Source organism: Tenrec ecaudatus, chromosome 1 (assembly GCF_050624435.1).
Source record: "Tenrec ecaudatus isolate mTenEca1 chromosome 1, mTenEca1.hap1, whole genome shotgun sequence".
NCBI classification, from domain to species: Eukaryota; Metazoa; Chordata; class Mammalia; order Afrosoricida; family Tenrecidae; genus Tenrec; species Tenrec ecaudatus.
This window is the reverse complement of record NC_134530.1, coordinates 239,440,447-239,458,839: the sequence shown is the minus strand read 5'-3', so window position 1 is coordinate 239,458,839 and position 18,393 is coordinate 239,440,447. Positions and strand designations below refer to the sequence as shown.

The 18,393-nt window shown below is 46.0% G+C and overlaps 1 protein-coding gene and 1 long non-coding RNA gene across 9 annotated transcripts in view; one reads left to right on the top strand and one right to left on the bottom strand.

Annotated features, from left to right (window-relative positions):
- TGFB2 (transforming growth factor beta 2) overlaps positions 1–3,371 on the bottom strand; it is a 106,217-nt gene extending 102,846 nt beyond the window's left edge. For all 3 annotated transcript variants that reach the window (XM_075530437.1, XM_075530420.1, XM_075530428.1), the window contains exon 1: positions 1,704–3,371. In XM_075530437.1, the coding sequence (XP_075386552.1) occupies positions 1,704–2,052 (349 nt within the window). In that variant the 5' untranslated portion in view covers positions 2,053–3,371. The remainder of the gene's footprint in view (positions 1–1,703) is intronic.
- LOC142424995 (uncharacterized) lies at positions 1,343–13,952 on the top strand. 6 transcript variants are annotated; one of them, XR_012779413.1, is made up of 6 exons: positions 1,343–1,556; positions 4,648–4,705; positions 6,442–6,746; positions 10,070–10,221; positions 12,729–12,885; positions 13,124–13,952. It is a non-coding gene; the product is annotated as an uncharacterized LOC142424995 (long non-coding RNA). The 6 variants fall into 6 exon arrangements; XR_012779404.1 differs by lacking the exon at positions 1,343–1,556 and adding an exon at positions 2,421–2,674; XR_012779403.1 differs by lacking the exon at positions 1,343–1,556 and adding an exon at positions 2,421–2,698.
- The last annotated feature ends 4,441 nt before the right edge of the window (positions 13,953–18,393 follow it).

The window sequence follows — 18,393 nt, the reverse complement described above, 5'->3', positions numbered from 1 at the left end:
TGCCTTCCCAAGGGAGAAGAACCAGGGTGGAGTGTTTTTTATCACCCGCTGTTTTGGATGGTGCCATAATTACCATAATACAATCACCCTGCTTGTCAGCATTTCCTCTCTCCTTGCTGGGGAGCAAGATGAGAAGCTGCAGGGAAGAAAAAAGAAAGGTAGCCGGGAAGACTGGGATTGAGGCTCACAGGCTGACATTCTGAGACCATCAAGGACAAGATATGACAAGTCACAGAGCTATAACTTCTCAAACTAAAAATAAATATTAAAAGAGAAAAGCGCCACCCTGCAATTAGAACCTCTGGGATAAAATTACCAAGAGGGCTGAATTATCTATTTAGGCAACACAGAGGCTTAGCAAAGGCAGCCAATAAGTATATAGGGCATGGGAAGGGGAGGAGAGCCATGACAACCAATGAAAAGTTCAGGGCTGGAGATGGAGCTCTCGCAAATGTTGGAGCAGATAGTTTTGGTGGTTCCTTCCTCCTCTCACTCTTTCTTCGGCTTGTTATTTACCCCTCGCTAGTATCACTAAATTCGGTTGCCTCCTCTTTTTTTCTGGGTGGGGGAAGAAAATTTTTGAAGGAATTCTAAACACACTACCTTCTTACCCTCTCCCCCCAAAGAACCTGACAATTAATCGTTTCACTCCCATTGCTACTGTACGCAGCTGGTTTGGGGGACACGGCCCTCCAAGAAGCCAGGCAAAAAGGCAGCAGTCTTGTACTCAGAGATCAGGAATTCAACAAACTAACTGCTGGAAGGCAGGGAAAGGGCAGAGACCTGGGGCTCAGGATTGGCGAGGAGACACAATAAATCTTAAGAAAAGTGATCCGGTAAGCTATAACCAAAACGATACTATCACAGGCGAATTTAAGAAGGTATGTTTGGCTGAACGCTGAGGAGAAAAACAGGAACTAAAACCAAACTACAAATCCAACCAACGACCTAAAAGAAGGCACCTTTTACACCGCCTGAGAAGGGGTTGCACTTCCTGGCCCTCCAGGTGAGGGCAAAGCGGGCAGTAAGTGCTTGCCAGGGCTCATGGTTGGGGAATGTAAACACCTCCCCACCTAAGGACGGCAAAAGATGAATCAGGAATTCAGGGTTCCAAGGGGGGTTTCCCGGGCGGTCTCGTAACCGGGTTTTGTCCGGCCGATATTGACATTTGGGGGAGGGGAAGTTTTCAACAACTGGGAAGACTCGGAGGTGCCAATTGGCACGGGGGTTGGGGGTGCAGCACGGAAAGCGGGCACCTTCCGGAGAGACTAGTTGAGAGCCACTTTTTGTTTAACCCTTCGTGCATCAGCTCAACGGGCTCCGCACCAGTGTGCGCAAAGAAACCCGGTGGAACTGCGCCCCAGGGGGAGCCCTGACTTCCATGCAGGAGAGCGGACACCTAGCTGGTGGCCAAGTCGAGAAGATCGAGAGGAAAAGACAGAGACAGCAACGCGGAGAGAGGAAATAACGCCTTCTGATGGAGGCCACGGAGAAAACCAAAGTGGAAAGTTGGCGTTTTGAAAGCGAATGTCCTCAAGCACCCTACTGGGAAGGAGGTGGGTGGGAAGAAGCGCGAGAGACCGGGAGAGAGCGCGAGCGGGGACGGGGGTGTCAGGGCGATCCCCTGAGCCGCTGCGGGCCCAAAGCTCCGGGCAGCGGGCAGCGCCCCACCTCGGGGAAGGGAAGCGAGAAGGAGCACTTACTTTCCGAGGGGAAGAAGGGAGGCATGTCGATCTTGTAAACCTCCTTGGCGTAATACTCCTCGTCGCTCCTCTCGCGCTCGCAGGCGGCGGCTCGCCGGCTCGCTTTCTCCTGGAGCAAGTCCCTGGTGCTGTTGTAGATGGAAATCACCTCCAGGGGCACCTCGTCGGGCTCGGGGTAGTCTTCAGGGGGGCTGGTGAGCTTCAGCTTGCTCAAGATCTGCCCGCGAATCGCCTCGATTCTCTTGCGCATGAACTGGTCCATATCCAGCGTGCTGCAGGTAGACAGACTAAGCGCCACCGAGACCAGATGCAGGGTCAGAAAAGCGCTCAGCAGCACACAGTAGTGCATTTTTTTAAAGGTGAAAAAAAAAACAAGTTTAAAAAGAGAAAAAAAATAAGGCAAAAAGAGGAGCTAGAAACCAACACGTCTGAACGTATAGGTCAAGGTTTGGGGGGTTTGGGGTTTTTTAATGCGAAACTTTTGCAAACCGAGAGTCAATTCCCAATCGAGAAAAATATTTCTTGCTGGAATTCCTTTATAAAAAAATGCAACTCGTTCCCCGAGTGGAAATATGAATTTGGATGGCCAGGGGAAAGCTGTGAGTTTCGGGGGGGGGGGCGGGGGGAGAGTAAGAATTTTTTTTTCTTGGAGCGACAAGATGGGAGGGGGAGGGGGAAGAGGGACTAATAAACAGAAACAAATTTAAGAGGACGAAAGTGAGTTCTATGTGGCAGTCTCAGGTGCGAAGTGGCGGGTCTGAACTCGGCTCCTCCGGCCCAGAGGGAAGAGATGCGAAGGTCCCGGGGCTGGCAGCTGCCGACCTGACGCGGGGGGCTCCTGCCGGGCTGCGCGGGGCGCCGAGGCGGCCGGGCGGGGAATGTATAGCGTTAAAGGAGGAGCGGCTCGGCCTGTCCTTCCACGGCGACGCCTGGGAGCAAGAGCCGCAGCTCCGGAGCCGAGGAGCGCACGTGTGAGCGCGCGCGCGCGTGTCGGTGTGAGTGTGTGTGTCCGTGTGGGGGCGCGCGCTCGCGCGAGTCCGTGGGCGCGCGCTGGGGGCGAGGCCGGCGCGGAGAGGCGGGTGCGCTTCGCGGGGCGCTCGGGGGCGGCTGGGTCGCCCGAGGACCGCCGAGGCTGCAGAGGCCGCGAGCGAGGAGCTGCTCCGGGAGCCGCGCCGTAGGTAGCCTGCGCCCCGCCTGGCCGCTCCTTTGCCGCCGCCGCTGCTCGCAGCTCGTCCAGCCTCCAGCTCCCTCCTTCTCGGGCTCCTCCTGCTCCTCCTCTCGCTCCAAACGCCAACCCAGCAACAGGCGACTGGCCGCGGCCGCGGTGGCTTTCACCCCCTGCGGACGGACGGCGGCCGCCACTCCGGAGACGCGCTGCCCGGGGAGTTTATTTCCTAAGGGCGGTGGGTAGGGGTTTCCTTGGGCGACTGGCCTTTCCCAAACCCTCCTGGCCTCGCCTCCACTTGGATTTACTCGCTTCGGTTATAGAAGCACTTGCCACCTTTCTGAAATCGTCCTTTTATCTGCAGCCAGGAAGCTCCTCAGTTTGTTCTCCAACAACACCCTAGACTGTGGTACTGTTCCCTTATGCAGGACCATCCATCTCTTCTCTTCTCTCCTCTCCTCTCCTCTCCTCTCCTCTCCTCTCCTCTCCTCTCCTCTCCTCTCCTCTCCTCTCCTCTCCTCTCCTCTCCTCTCCTCTCCTCTCCTCTCCTCTCCTCTCCTCTCCTCTCCTCTCCTCTCCTCTCCTCTCCTCTCCTCTCCTCTCCTCTCCTCTCCTCTCCTCTCCTCTCCTCTCCTCTCCTCTCCTCTCCTCTCCTCTCCTCTCCTCTCCTCTCCTCTCCTCTCCTCTCCTCTCCTCTCCTCTCCTCTCCTCTCCTCTCCTCTCCTCTCCTCTCCTCTCCTCTCCTCTCCTCTCCTCTCCTCTCCTCTCCTCTCCTCTCCTCTCCTCTCCTCTCCTCTCCTCTCCTCTCCTCTCCTCTCCTCTCCTCTCCTCTCCTCTCCTCTCCTCTCCTCTCCTCTCCTCTCCTCTCCTCTCCTCTCCTCTCCTCTCCTCTCCTCTCCTCTCCTCTCCTCTCCTCTCCTCTCCTCTCCTCTCCTCTCCTCTCCTCTTCTCTCTCTCTCTCTCTCTCTCTCTCTCTCTCTCTCTCTCTCTCTCTCCTCCCTCTCCCTCTCTCTCTTTCCTTGGGAGCTGGGCTCAGAGCGAACCTTCTGCTGCCAGTAGATAACATCACGATCTTGGTGGGGAGGAGAGATTTATAAGTTCTCTCTGAACCACGTGTTTGCCTTCCACAAAGTGACGTGCTAAGATTACAGGCAGAAGGCTTCTCGTTTACTTCGACCACGAGCTCTCCTCCACCGTGGAGTTGAAGGGGGTGTGGAAATGTGGACTGCTGTGGGGAAGGGAGGGCGGAGGTGCAGTGTGTGCCCTGACAGCAGTGATTTACGGTATTTACTTTATATAGTCATTTTGGAACAATTTGTTGAAGGACAACTATCGAGCGTCCCGTTTTCACTTACGGTGGCTCACTCCGTGCCTCTCCAATGGAATTACTAGTTCTCAAATGGAAGCCTTCATTCCTATGTGTACACACACACACACACACACACACACACACACACATGCGCGCGCGCGCGCCAGAGAGCTTGTACAGTGTACTTAGGGTCAGGCCAGCCTTGAGGACATCTTTCAGATCCAAAATGTGCTTTTTACTTCTGAAATCTTAAGATTTTCCCAGATTCCCTAACTTAACCTCCATCCTTACTTTATAAATGTTTTGCAGTCTGGTCTTTGTTTAGTGTGAACTGCTGGAATACTACAAGGGTTGCTTCTTTTACATAAAGACTAAGGTGCATCGGCTTGTTTTACTATTTAAATGATGAACTCCTGAGCTTGCTGCCTGGCCCGTTTCTTGACACAGCTGTCTCTTCACCTTCCTTATAGGCTAGAGCTTGTCAGCCAGCTTCCTCCTTTCCATAGCGCACATTCAGAAACTGGAATGGTAAGTGTCTGATAGCCACTGTTACACGCTATGCACAATCTCACTGTTTCTATTTCATCCTAGGCAAAACCAGATGAGCACAAGAATAATCCTCGCCACTGTTCAATTTCCCCTCTTTTCCACCTTTAGTTACTAAAAGTCAACATTTTCATTTCCCCATGACGCGGTGCCCATACTGACTAGTATGGTGATTTAAACTGGAAACTGTTGAGTTTTTCCCCAAACTCAAAGCCTCTCTATATTATTCATAGCTCAGATGTTCTCATTACAAAAAGAACGAAGTCAGTAGGAGCCTTTCCTAACTTTCAGAATGTGCACTTTCAGTGTGTATTTATCATTAGTGAGTGGAGGGCTGCTTGAACAGGAATGGATGTGTTGGTGTAGGGGCTATTGAGTGCCTTCTGACTCCCAGTGACCCCATAGGACACGTAGAACTGCTCACAGGCATGGATGGGCTGTAAATGGGAGCTGTTGGACATGATGTCTCCCTAAGGTCCTGGGAAAGGGGACTCACCTATCCGTGAGCAGCCCAGCATTTAATGACTGCACCACTGGGGCTTCTAATAAAATCTAACACGTGGCACTAAGAGCCCTGGTGCCCACTTACATGCTGGGCTGCTAACTGCAAGGTCAGTAGTTAGGAAACGCCAATTGTTCTGGAGAGAAAGATGGGGATTTCTACTCCCATCAAGGGTTAGTCACAGACTCTCACAGGGGTGGGGAAGGGAGAGGGGGAACAGCTCTGTCTTGCCTTGTAGGGTCCCTGTGAGTCAGTATCAACTCTGTGGCAGTGAGGAAACCAGCAAAAGCAGGTCCCTAAGAAATCCCGGTGACTTAGTGGGCTGCTAACTGCAAAGGCAGCAGTTCCAAACTAGCAGCCACGTCTCACGAGAAAGTTAAAGTTTTCTACTCCAATGAATTACAGTCTCGGAAACCCACAGGGCCAGCTTTACCCTGTCCTATGAGGTCGCTCGGAATCAGAATCAACTTGAGTTTAAGAGTAACACATATCCCACTTAATAACTGTGGATTGATAGGTACCGAACTCCTTTAAGCCTCAATAACCCATTGGAAGTAGATCTGACTCCTATTTTGCAGAGGAAGAGAGTGAGGTACAGAGACTGAAGTGTCTCCAGCCCAGTGGTTTTTACAGTCAGAATCCCCTGCAAATGTTCTCACCCACTACCTACTTCTAAGAAACACTGGTCCTGGAATATGACAAACAGGATGTATGCGTCCAACGTAATTTGGGAGACACCAGCCACTCTATCCTCCTCTTGTAGATTAATAATCCGCATTATCACGGTAAAGGCTCTGAGAGTCCTGAAGAAAACTGTTTTACACTTTAAAAGACTAAAGTTTAGCATCACCTGGTATCCCAGTGCCCCAGCATTTTCTTCCCTCCCCTCTTAACAGCCACTGGAAAACTCTGGAATCAAGACCTTAACCACGTCTGATGGCTATGTGCAAATCAGCGTCAGCAGGTTCCTATTCTGTGGCCAGTCTCAAGTGGGAGCAACTCAAGGAATTCCACAGCCAGTTACCATCCCAAAAGCCACAGTGAAGTATGACCATAGGCACCCTCGTGGGGCTGTTTGTGTCATCAAGTTACGTCACCCTTTGGGTTTCAGGTTGAGCACGGCAGTGGTCTAGCTGCACACGGATGAACAAGTGAGCCCCCTGACAACAAAGGTTCCTCTGGTTTACTTACAAAGGTTCCTCTGGTTTACTTACAGATAACAAGCCAGAAATGCTTCTGATGACCACTCGTTCCCAACAGAAACATACCATTTAGTTCAAGGCAGTGTGTTGAATGCTTCCGGCTTATTTCATAATCCTTTAAACCTGAGACCCCTGGTCCATTCATAAGAGGCGACTTTAAATTTCCCCAGAGCCCATGAGGGCGGTGATAAGGGCTGGCCGATGACATCATCTGGCCTGTGGGGCTGAGGAGAACAACTTGAGGACAACAGGAGAGAAGCCTCTTTACCCTGCTCTGAGCAACCAATGTCAGGTGCCACCATCACAGGAAATGTCCTAGGTAAGACAGCAAACGTTATTTTTCTATTAACCGTAAACTAGTGTTTTCTTGGATTAAATAACCCTTCTGGAGGCTGTTTAACCCTGTAGCCAAAAAAGCAAAGCATTCACTCTATTTATTGAAATCTCACAAGGTGCTAGGGACTCTATATGCCCGGTCTGCACAGTAAGATGGTATTTAATCAGGAACAGCCTGTTGTGATGATCTGTAGGAGACAGTAGAACAGGATTAAAAGGACACGCTCCAGTGTCAAGATTTCTTGGATTCAAATTCCTGCCACTTTCTGACTTTGTGATCCTTGCCCAGTGACGCGGGCCTTGGTTTTGGGTTCTTCCTCTGTAAAATGGGGATCAACATTACCAAAAACATGGAGATGACGAGGATTAAATTATGGGATGCAGAGAAAGCACTTGAAACAAAACCTGGCACTTAGGAAGTGCCCATTCAACGTTACTATTATTATCTATCACTTTCGCATTGCACGGGGAATTTATAATAAAATCATCTGGCTTCTGCTTGCTTATTTACAAATAGAACCAAAGAGCAAAGGGAAGAAAACGCCAGTTTGCTTCATGATTCTGCCTCCTAGCGGTTTCTAAAAAAAGAAAACTAAACTAAACAGAGTGACCCTGTGATGGTAGGCTCGCACAGCTGTGGGTTTCTGAGGCTGCAAATACTTAAGAGCACAGAAAGCCTCATCTTGCTCCTGTGGAGTGGCTGGTGGCTTCGAACTGGTGAACTTGCAGTTAGCAGACCCAACATGTAATCTACTATACCACAAGGACTCCTAATTATTTTAAACATTATGACATTTTGTTTCCAGTGATTATAGGGACAAGGGGCTAGAGAGTGCATTTTGAGAGAAGAGAATGCTAAATGTCTACCAAAGTCAAGTCCAGAAACACAATCAAGTCTCTCAATATTTAACACCCTAAAGTGGAATTCCTTGTTTTTCAGATCAGAGTAGAGCTTGGCAGCTGTTTTCCAAACCCTTTCCTGCTAGTTAAGGGGTGCATTCAGAGAAGTAATTTGGAATTTCTAGAAGGAATTAAACAAAACTCTGGTTAAAAGAAAAAACCTTCTCATCTCACCCTCTGGATCTAGGAGTGAATTTATGATCTAAATAGCTCCATCCTAACCTTGACAAAAGAATAACCTTAATTTGAAAAATTCTGAAAGTATTCCACAATGATTTCAAACATTAAAGCCAGAAAGAGTATGTGGTGTGGTGGTGACAACCATAATTGATTAGGTTTTATAGCACGTTGGAAAAAATGCAAAATAATCATCTAATCTGAAAATAGACCACATTTAAATTCTTATAATCTTATCTCCTGAAACCACAATTTTCATATTTGATTATTTCCATAGTTGTCCCATGTTCTATTTATATTGCTAGAGATAAACATGTTTATTGCTACGAATGAATTGAAAACCATAGTGATTTCTCCTTGGAAAGTCATCAGATTGATTGCTATTGTCATTTAATTTTAAAGGTGACTAAGGAACAAGAGATAAGGAAAAAGGAGCCAGGGTGGAGTGGGGCAGGCAGGGTTAAAGGCAGAAAGCACTGGTGGCATAGTGGTTACCAATTAGGTTACTAACCACAAGGTCAGCGTTCAAAACCACAAGGTCAGCAGTTTGAAACCAGAAGCCACTCCACGTGAGAAAGATGAGGCTTTCACTAATGTTGATGCTAAGAAGCCAGCAGCAACATTTCCCTTCACTTTGCGGGCAATGGTTGATACTGGTTCTCACAGCAGAGAATCTCCATTCTTCATTCATTCCCTCCCCTGCTCCCAAACCCAGGAGCCCGAAAAGGTTGCTGGTGGAGAAAGGAGAAGTGGTTTAGCAAAATACAAATAAAAATGTTTAACTACAAGGCAGGGCTAGAGAAGGCAAAGGATTCAGAAAAGCATGATCGGTTCTCCTAATTAGAAGGAGTGGGGCTTGACAATCACAAAGTGGAATTTTTATTGTTTAAGATCCATCCATCGTCTTTAAATGCGTGGAGGCAGCAGAAAAACAAAACAGGACGAAATGTAGGCTGGAAACTCTGCGAATGGAAGTATTGGCACTTGGTGCGCCACGAAGCTCGTGCAGATGGCCCAAACCAGGGCATATATGCCTGTCTACTTGTATACCATTACTTTCTCTACCAGGGAGCCACCTTGCAGTCTGAATTGGCAACAATATATCAGATTGCCACCTTTCTTTTGTTAAAATGGTGATCCCATGTTTTGCATCTCCAAGCCTTCTGATCCTTTGCCTATAATTCTAATACGAACAGAGCTGCGTTTTAAAACACGTCTGTGCACAGCTGTAGCGAGTCTGCGGCCACCGGAATGAGGGGCTTCTGTAAACTTTTTGAGCTCCGTGAAAGGCCACCTCTCACACAGAAACAAAGAAGCTAGAAATAACAACTGAGGGAGGATTGACACGCATTCCGTGTGTGCTGTGCATAGCCAGGGAAATTCATCTTTTAAATTTAGAAAACCAAACATGAAGAGTGAATTTTTTTTTTCAAAAAGCGAAAATGAGTTCTAGCTCTTTCTCATTTAAATGTCAGTGCAGAGAATGAAAAACAAGCAAACAGGCAAAAACGGAAGGTGCTGCTTGTCCTTTGCTGGGTATGGGTCACATCACCCTAACTTTGACATCATGATCTTTCTTATTGAATACATGCTCACTCCTCACACACACCTGCCAAGTCCACCACGTATTTGAAAAGGGTGCTGATCAAGATGCCAACAATGTGTACTTTCCTTGTTAATTATTTTAGCTATATCTATAAATGTCCTTTCAAGTATAAAGACAATCGTTATGTTCCATAACTGGCAAGCTGCTTATCCTAAACCAATTAAATAAATCCGAAACGGATGTCACTGTGACCTGAAGAGACTTCAGCATTACTCAGAAATAATCGTGGCTGCCTAAGAGTGATAAGAACTAGGTTGTTTGTTTGTTTGTTTAAGGTCTTTTAAAAAGCTAAGATTACTAAACAACAGAGAATTACAAAGGCGTTCTAGTTACTTGACCAGATGTAACAATTAAATCCAGTCAATGCGGCAGTTGCTCTGATTATTCAGAAACCAGGCACTCTGGTTGCCAGGGAAGAAATGGTTTCTATTGATTCAATGACAACCTAAATCATGCCACCTAGAGGGGAATAGTGGTATGCCTTACACTTTCATATTTCGAGAAAACATCTTCTCAATGGTCTTTGGGTATTTTCATCATACTTATGAAACAATAAAATCAGAATATCACTTGTATGTTATTAATTTTTTAAACTTTAATATATTTTACAATTCTACCCCAAGAATATCTTCCATTGATTCTGGAGTCACTCCCACAAGAATCGTACTGTCTCAAAAATCGCAGCACATCAAATGAACACTATCGGTTCACTACTGTTACATAATAGGCACTTTTTGAAGTACATCAATGGCAATGGAGCCTCGTGATTTATAAGGTAAGTTAGTTACCTGTTATCTCTTAGCCAGTACAATCCTATGGAAAATGGCTGCCACTTCGCCACTTACACTGAGTCATCTAATGCCATTAAAAATTGAATGGCAATATAGTGGCAAACTACTTTTAGTAATGGAAACATCGGTGGATATCTCTCCAACTCAGAGATAGTTCCAATGTGAGTGTTCGTTAGCAGCCATGCTCAGGCAAGACGGACGATGAACTACCTACGTTAATCTACTGACTGGGAGTGGTCACCTTTTGATACACGCCATCCACTTTTGTCCGCCACTGCTTCATGTCATAAGTCAATGAGCAAGGGGAAATGGCTATGCAAATTCTGTTTTCCAAAGCAGAATCGAATGTACAGTATCTCCCTCTTGGTAAGCAATAAATACAAGGACCTCTGTGTGGAGAGCCTGCTGTGAATTGTGCTTGGATGGAATAGTATTAACTATGATTTGGGAGAAGTTATGCAACTTCTCTCATGCCTGTCTTTCCATCCGCATAACAGTCACAGAGCTTTCTCCACCGAGTTATCAGAAAGACTATGTGAGTGTAGGGCCTGTAAGACCCTTTCTCTCGGGCCAATGGAAATGCTGTCTAAATGTTTGCTGTTATTATTACTGCTTGCCCGGTTCCCACGTTTCCATAATGAATGAATGGGGCTGTGAAAAATAAGATGCTTAAAAGGAAATGGCAGCAATAATTTAAAAGTAAATCTAAAAAGCAGAGGTTTCTATTTCAAGAAAAATCTTTATTAATCAGAAGGCACAGAAAAGAGAGGGAATCACCAATTCTTTGCCATTCAACCTTCCTAGCACTGGAGCTAGTAAAATAGAAACGATAAGGTAGGATTCTTGCAGTCATCTCTTACACCCCTTCCCTTAGTGTGCATTAAAACTGAAACAGAGAAGCATATAAAAAACATGTTCTATCATCTCGTTAAATGTTAGGATCTTTTCAGATGGTCAGCTTTTCTGTTTTCAAAGAAAGAGCATATCATTTATTATATTATTTTCCCCTAATCAAGTTTTTGCCATTAAAAAATGTACTTAAAATTATATTCCCCAAAGTGTGAGTCTGCAACTTCCACTCACAGTGGCTGAACTGTGTCTTCTCTGGCCTTCAGAGTGATCATGGGCACCCCGTGTCCGTGCATGTCCTCATCTCATGGGACATGTAGATCCTTATAACCTTTTGCTACTAAAGACAATACTAGAGTATCATTCAGAGAAAACTTTCCACAAGCAGAAGTAGTGGGCCTCAGTAATAGTGCCAGCATGAAAATCTTTGTGAGGCAGAAGTAGAGTATTTACAATTACACAGATCAGAAATGAAGGACAAGTCTGTAGACAGCACCTCATCCTCCCGACGTATCACAATGGAGAACTTTTCTTGAGCCTCTCCTGTCTCTCAGGCCCTGTGTGAGACGCTGCACACGTAACATTGTAATCTCTTTAAGGCATGTGTTGCTATGTGATTTGAATACGCACCTCAGAAATTTATTTAAGAACCCAAAGTTAATGGAAGCCCAAATATTTTGAATGTAGTTCTTATTCCAAAAATATATTTCCCCTAATCTATGTGCATAGATTACATCAAATAGTGTAGGTTAGGCCTCAATGTAAAGAAAACAAAAATCCTAAGAACTGTACCAAGAAATGCATCATGAGAACCAGAGAAAGGATGGAAGTTGTCAAGGATTTCATTTTACTTAAGATTCACATGGAACACCGTGGAAGCAGCAGTCAAGAAAGCACAGAGATTGCACTGCGGCCAAAGACTTTGCCATGATGTCGTTTTGAGGGCTAAGGTGCTTCTGACCCAAGACACGGTATTTTTCAATCATGCCATAGGCACACAAAAGCTGAACAATGAATAAGAAAGACAGAAAAAAAATTAATGCCGCTGAATTATGGACTGCCAGATGAACAACTTATCTGTCTTGGAGGATGTACAGCCAGAATGCTCAAGAAAAGCTGGGATGGCAAGATTACGTCTCATGTGCTTTGGATATATGATCAGAAAGGACTAGTCCCAGCGAAGGGCATCAGATTTGGGAAGGTGAAAAAGATGCTCAACTAGATGAGTTAACACAGTGGCTGCGACAATGGGCTCAAACACAGCCATCCTCGTGAAGATGGCCCAGGACAGGCCGTGTGCTGTTCCACTGTCTATCAGGGATGCCGAGTGAGAAGTCACTCGACAGCACCGAGCCGCAGAAACTCACCTCGTAGTGAGGATCGATCTGTACAGGAATGCCCAACGCAGACGCTGAGTTTTACTTGTCTTTGAGGAGGGTATTGGGACAAAGGGCAAAGGTATAGCGGCTGTGTCTCATGCAGGCTCTTTGTAGACTTCCGCCACTAGTATCACATAGAACCCTCCGACCTCTGAGCTTTATATTTATAATATGCTTAAGAGAACCCAGTGTTATCCTACAAAGCCAAATATTATTGTGTAGAAACAGCTCTGATGTTATGCTTGGTCCTCTCGGTCTTGCAGGGAGACTGCTGTCTGGCTGCCTGGCTGGTGTTTTGAGAGTTGATGGGACTCCATGGTCTATGTCCATTCCTTAGGACTGAAGCCTGGCTCTGCAAGAGCAAAGAAGCATCTGTCTAGGAGCCTGAGGGTAGACCAACAGCTGCAAGGCCACCCACATGTAAGGAAGGGGCTCGCGGCTGTCTCTCCACTCAGCCCCAGTCGGTCCTGACCCCATACAAATGTAACGCTCTGGCTTTGATGTTTATGAACTGATTGCAGTAAAATGCGGGATAATGATTCTGGGGTTAGAGAAACTGTTCTTTAAACAAATGTGGTTAACACCTCATCACTTCAAACTGGCGCTGCTAATAACGCTCATTGTGCTCTGTATTTTTGGTTTTTGCTCCCATCTGCAGTCTGCGCCCCGCTCTGGCGAGGTGTCAAGGGTGTGTCAGAAGAGATGAAGCTGTCGGACAACCCTACAGCCCTGCAATGAAGCCACTGCTTCCAGAAACCTCCAAGTCGGTGCTCCAGACAGAACTTCTACACCCGGGGATTCGCTGGCACAGGTGGCATCTGGGGTCTGGTGCAGTGACGGAGCAGACAGTGCCCTTTCTGGTGCCCCATGAACCCATTCTTTTGGAGTCTCCCTAAGACTGAATGTCTGGTGCAGCAGTCGTTTGGAAAATTCCAGATAAGCAATGCTAAGGACATAACATTGTTTGTTATCAGAAGGAGCCTAGCATGTCCCTCAGGAGATCATTTATATCTTAAAAGAACTTCTCTTTTTAAAAATATGAACAGTGAAAACAGAAATCAACAATAACCCAGTCAATAAAATTATATAAACACTTTTTTGCACTTAAAATTACACACCAAGAAGTTTATGGGGCATGCTTACGATACATTGGTGCTTCCAAACTCACTACTATTTTAGAACACTAACCGCATGCCCCGCGACGGCATTCTTTTCCTATTGGGTGCGCTGTAAGTGGCCAGGGAGTCAGATCCACCCCCTGGGGAGGCCATGCGTGCAGAATCGAGGGGCTTCTCAGGGGTCCCGAGGCGGTGACTTAGGGAACCAGATCAGCACGTCCATCTTCCTTAGTGTCCCTACACCCCAGAGGCCGCCCTTTCAGCTGGTTGTCTAGTGGTTTGCCATTTGAGCTACCCAGCACTCACCAGGTCATGTATAGCTTTTAGATTTTAAGTAATTGATACAAATAAATAAAATGTAAAATTTAGTTCCGCTAGCCCTGATGGTGTAGTGGTGATTTGTTTCACTGTGATCCGCGTAGCTGTCGGTTCAGAACCACCGGCCGCTGTATGAGAGAAAGACGAGATTTTCTACTCCCACGAACCGCTAGTCTCGGAAACACACAGGCGCCACCATGACTGAGCACTGACTTGACGGCAGTGAGTTGGTTTGGATACGACACTCCTTACAGTTACCACTCGACAGCTGCTTGTGCTGCCCCACTGGAAGCACGGGGACCGAGTGTTTCCATCACTGCGGAGAATTCCATCACACCGCGCTAGCTTAGGCACTCAAACGACAAGAACTAATGCCCACTTCTCTACGATCCGGGGCTTCAAAAAGCTTATGGAAAACTTCCATTATGTTTTTGGTTGGTTCATTTTTCCACAAACCTTTTGAAACCTCCTCAGATGAATGCTTGCTTACCTTACTCGGAGAAACTCAAGAGCCTTCGCCAGAAAGCTCACTCTGTCCTCCAGCTCCTGGGGGACAGGCCAAGCAGCGACAGCGGGGTGAGCAGTTGGAGACCAGATGCCCTGAGCAAAGCAACGGAAGGTGACACGTGCTTGGTAAATCGGTCTCTGAGGACATCTCTCCCGAGCACCAAGGGTTCATCTTGATTTAAAACAACAACAATGACAAAGCCTAAATCATAACTCCCGGAAGGCAAGTTTAGCATCATGGAGGGAAAATATTGCCATGGTTTTCCTAATCTGGAAAACATTCTCTTAGAAAACATAGAAATATTTGTTAGCAGGTACCACCATCTCTAAAATTCTATGACTAGATTAAATTCTTTAGATGGACTAAATGCAATTCTTTGCGCTTGATTAAAGATCAACCATGAAATTTTCTATCGCTGAACCTCAGCCATCGTTCTACTTTCCAATCTGTTCATAAATCCCCTTGATTAATCCACTCAGTCGAGTGTCAGGGCAGATCGCCTAGTGAACATGTCAGTGGACCTCCCTCTGCTGCAATGCAGTGGGCAGTGAGACAGACTCCTGTCCCCGGCTGGTCGTGATTTCAGGCTCCTGCTGCCCTGGGGAAGCTCTAAGAGCAGGTGTAGCACAGACTTGTTTGCTCCTGTTTCCATAGCTTGGACTTACTGCCAACTCACCTCCGAGAGTCCTTGTATTTATAATATCTGCACAGCTTCCCAGGCTCCCCACCTATCGCTGACATACAGAGCAGAACAGGCAACAGCCACACTGGTCCGAACAGAAAACACAGGAAAAAGTAAACGGAATTTTACTGTCTTCCACTGAAGTCTTCTTAACTAAAAATGAAGCGAACATATCAATAAAACACCAACAAAGTCTAATCACAGCTTCAGATTGGCTCTAGTGTCTGGCTTCCTTATTAGCCTACACCCTAGACCCTAATCATTTTTTAAATGGTTGTCTCTTAACAAAAATTCTCAATCCCTGATGGAGGACTTACTTATCTCAAGTATCAATGATACGCCAAACTATCATACAACACAAACCATAGGTAAGAGCTTACTGCAGGAATTTACCTGTGAAGACAGAAAAGAAGAAAAACATTCTATAAAGGAAGAGATTCATTATTGGTTTTTATGAGTAACATGCATTCTTATTTTTCCATAAACACTGTCATCACTCACCTAATTGTAGCATGATTATGGGAGCGTAACAAGTGTTCAAGCAATGTCAATTAATTGTCTCACTCTGTTAAACCACTTAAGTCAAGGAATGGTAGGCAAAGTCATTCCATGGCTCCTGTTGGTACTAAGTACCCCAGAATGGATTCTGACCCATAGGAACCCCATGCACAGTGTAACAGAACAATGCCTGCACCATCCTCAAACCCACGGTGGCATGTGTGCTGTTCTGCCGAAAGTTCTATCAGTGGTATTTCAAATGCCAGCACATCACTCAAAGTGAATAGGTTTCAGTAGCATTTCCAGACTAAGAACAGACAAGGAAGACAGAACCAGCTTACTACTTCAGAGGAAGTTAGCCAATGAAGACCTGCATAGAACTGAAACTTCATGACTAAATTTTAAAAACAAATCATTTGTGTTTTGCATGTATTATTTCCTTAAGGTATTATACATTTTTAAACATAATTTTCAGGTGTTTGTTCTAACAAATGAAATGCACATGACATGCACCTATCAAGACACTATGCAGAATAATGGCGCTGTGAGAAAGGCTGCTAAGAAGAACAAGGTTGGTGGTTCAAACCCACCAGCAGCTCCCTGGGAGAAAGATGAGGCTGCATGCTATGGTGAAGATTTTGAGTTTCAGAAACCCTAACGGTCTTCTCGAGGAGTTGGAGTCAACTTGATGGCAGCTGGGCTTCGGTAGTCATTAAGAGTCTTATAAAAACACCTGTCCTGTTTCACTTATTACCCTTTCAATACACATAGTAAAGTAACTATAAGATAAGCATAACAATAGGTAAATGTGTGTAGGGGAAAGTTATCCAAAAGGTGGCAAACTCTCAGCTTACAAATTGGATCTGCAATGACCTCACCTACAGAAAATGTCTCTGAAGATTACTGTTCACAGGCATTTCTTGGACTGCATGAGCCTTTAACTCCTTGCAACACAATGGACATCTTCCTGTTTCTGCTCACACCTCAACAAGCCCCGAGACTTCTCTGCTACCATGTGTTTAGCAAGGACATCGTTAGACATCTATAAACTGTCATCGAATGGTTTTATAACTAAGTGCTTCACTCTCTCTCACCTGTTAAAGGCAAGCATAGTCTGCAGAGGCAAAGTCGTTAGGGGCCAGTGAGTTATTATGTGCCTTCACAAGAGCAAAACGCATTCATTAACATGCCCTTGGAGGTTTTACAGAACGTAAGCACTCCGTTCTCCACCGTTGGTTTCCAGGGGCACAGAATATTCGAAGGACTTGGCGGACTCTAAAAGCAAGCCTTCTAGAGTCTCCTCCTCCTAGGACTGGAGATGAGCCCGCACATTCCTGCCTGCAAGGTGTATTCTTCACTCAGCTAAATCGTGCTCTAGCTACACAGACTTCTAGGTCCCTTGGAAATAAATCCAGTAGTCTAGCTCCATTCTAAAGTGCCAACTGCTCAGATGACTGACTATTGGTTATGTTCTGTCTTAATAGGCATGCCCTTTGTCTTTCAGATGTCAGGACTGCAGATGCAATCCACAGCCAAGGCTAGCTTTGCTAAGCACCGGGAACCACCAACTCAGCCATCCAAGCACATGTCCCAGAGACGCAAGACTTTCCATTGATTTGTTAATAGTGTCCAGAGGCGCCCTGGTGGCACAGTGGTTTACGTGTTGGGTTGTTAGCTATAAGGTTGGTGGCTCAAAACCCATCAGGTGCTACAAAGAAGAAAAACGAGGCTGTCAGCTTCCTCTCAGAAACCCTAAAGAGTGGCTCTCTTCTGTCCCATAGGCCACTATGAGTTAGAATCAACTTGATGGCAGGGGGTGGGTGGGTAATTTTCCATCGTTCTTTCTAAACAAAGTAACCTCTTTATTACTATAGTACAAATATGAAGTTCTAATACTGTTAGGTTTTGGCCCATGAGAGTGCAAGGCTGCAAGGCTGGTATAGGAATGCAGGTCTCCCCTCCCCCTCTGTAACCAATTCAACGTAGAAAGATGGAGTGGACACATTATTTATGTCTGAGGTCATAAGAACGTACATGCTGGAGTGGAGTAAGGAGCCCTGGTGACGCATCAGGTGCCACAACGTCTGTGGTCGGAGCCCCAGAGCTCCAAGGGCAAACGATGAGGCCGATTCATAGCCTTAGAAAGACTGTGGGGCAGTTCTACGCTGTTCTGTAGGGTCACAGTGAGTCACCCACAGGTTCCTATTTATACAGGGTGGTTATTTTGCTTAACTATTTTATAGCCAAGATATAAAAGTATGAATATATATAAAACATTCCAAATATCTTTAGTGGGTTACAAGTTAAGCTGCTAACCACGAGCTCAAATTTACAAGCTGTTCCAAAAACCAGATTGTCTGAGCCTGTAAAGATGTACAGGCTTGGAAACTATATGGGGGTTACTATGAGATAGAATCAAATAGATAGCAGTGGGTTTGGTTTTGTTTTATATGATGAAACTATTTCATGTAATTTATATGAAAAAAAGAAAAACTCTCTGCCATTGAGTTGAAGCCTCCTCGTAGCAACCTCATAGGTCAGGGTGGAACGCCTGCCCCTGCTGAGTTTCCTAGACTATAACTTTTTTAGGAAGTAGAAAGCCTCCTCTTTCTCTCAAGAAGCAGCTGGTGGATCCAAACTGTGGATCTTGCAGTTGGCAGTCCCAAAGCATATCCCCCAGGGCTCCAAATTTGTACAAGGGGGCTTCAGAAGTTCATGGAAAACTGGAATTTTTGCACAAATATTTTGAAACTCTTTCATATATGCCTCATTTTGCCTCCTAATGTATTTTTAATAGCTACTCA